Below are 1356 nucleotides of genomic sequence, written 5' to 3' on the forward strand. Positions count from 1 at the left end.
AAAGGAAACACAAAAACAAAACTCTGGGGAAACAAGTCCTGCAGACTCCTTGGCCCTCGCTCTTACTGTGTGGTCTCTGCCAGTTAATGGGAGAACCGGAGTCTCGTGGCTGCTTTTGGCTGGAAGGTCCTAGGATCGTCTTTCTCCCGCTCCCCTCTGCGAGGGGTGGAAAAAAGGCGGCGATGGCGGCCCTGGCGCCCGCCCCGCGCGTGGGGACACAGGCAAGGATCCCCCGGGACGCCCAGCGGGGACGGCAAGGGGGTCCCACCGCATTCTGCAGCCTGGCAACAGAGTCCGCAGCCCGCGGCCCCGGGCGGGGGTGAGTCCTGCGGCAGCTGCGGGCTCCGTCCCGCCCAGCTGGCCCCGCGGCGACTCCAGCCTACTGTCCCGGCTGGAGCCGACTCCGGGAGGGCCCAGCCTCGGCGCTCCGCCCCCGGCCCGGCGGGACCCGGCTAGGCGCGCCCTCTGCATAAAGCCCTCCTTCCCGGCCAAGGTAGAGGAAGTGGGGCTCCCGCCTGGACGGGAGGCGGAGAGACCCGCTCCTGTTGTTTTCCGCCGGCGGGAGCGGGCAGGCGGGCGCAGGGGGCGGGGTGCGCCCTTCCTCCCCGGCCCGGGAGCCCGGAGCGCTGATCGCAACCCGGACGTCGGGCTCAGCCGAGCATCCATCCTTCCCGGGGGCCCAGGAGAGTGGGGCCACCCTGCCGTTCCGAGGACCTGGGAGGAGCACTCGGCACCCCGGGTCGCACACTCAGCCCAGCCAGAGCCTGCGATTCCGGAGCCGGGATCTGGGACGAGATGGCCTCAGGCGGCCGGGTGCCCGAGCTCGGTGTCCTTGTCTGCCTCGGGGCGCTGCTGGCCGGCTGGGTCGCCGCAGGTAAGGGGCCGCGATCTAAAGGGAAAGTTGAGTTTTCCCGGGCACAGGTGGGGAGAGGGCAGCGAGGAACCGAAAGCCCTCGGAATTCGTGGTGGCCGCAACCCCGAAACCGCCCGCGGAGGGTCTTAGATTTCCTGCCTGCAGCTCAGCTCTCTTTGCAGGAAGGAATTTTCCCGGGCGCTGGGTGGAGGGCGAGATGTCCCCAGCCTCCTGCGGTGGGCAGCCGACGAGGCTGCAGAGGGCCTGCGGGGAGGTGGTGGGGGAAATGCAGAGACACGTGTCAGGGAAAGTGGTTTTTTTTTTTTAAGTTTTAAGTGTCGGATGTAAATTCCCCTTTCTGGTTTTACCTGCTGCGTTGATGCTCAAACTCTTCTCTCTGCTTAAGGTTGAACTCGCTAACTAACAGGTTACACCTGTAACCTGTGGCTTTCCTCACATACTCCTGCAAGCCTACCTGTTCAGAGCAGCGTATTCAAAACCAT

The 1356-nt window shown here is 65.3% G+C and overlaps 1 protein-coding gene across 1 annotated transcript in view; it reads left to right on the forward strand.

Moving 5' to 3' along the window:
- Positions 1-677: 677 nt before the first annotated feature.
- Positions 678-1356, forward strand: part of VSIG10 (V-set and immunoglobulin domain containing 10) — a 30539-nt gene continuing 29860 nt past the window's right edge. Inside the window, exon 1 of the mRNA XM_023513261.1 lies at positions 678-874. Coding sequence (XP_023369029.1) covers positions 796-874 — 79 coding nt within the window. The 5' untranslated portion in view covers positions 678-795. The remainder of the gene's footprint in view (positions 875-1356) is intronic.

The sequence above is a fragment of the Otolemur garnettii genome, unplaced genomic scaffold (assembly GCF_000181295.1).
Source record: "Otolemur garnettii isolate 467f Iridium unplaced genomic scaffold, OtoGar3 scaffold00038, whole genome shotgun sequence".
Classification (NCBI taxonomy): domain Eukaryota; kingdom Metazoa; phylum Chordata; class Mammalia; order Primates; family Galagidae; genus Otolemur; species Otolemur garnettii.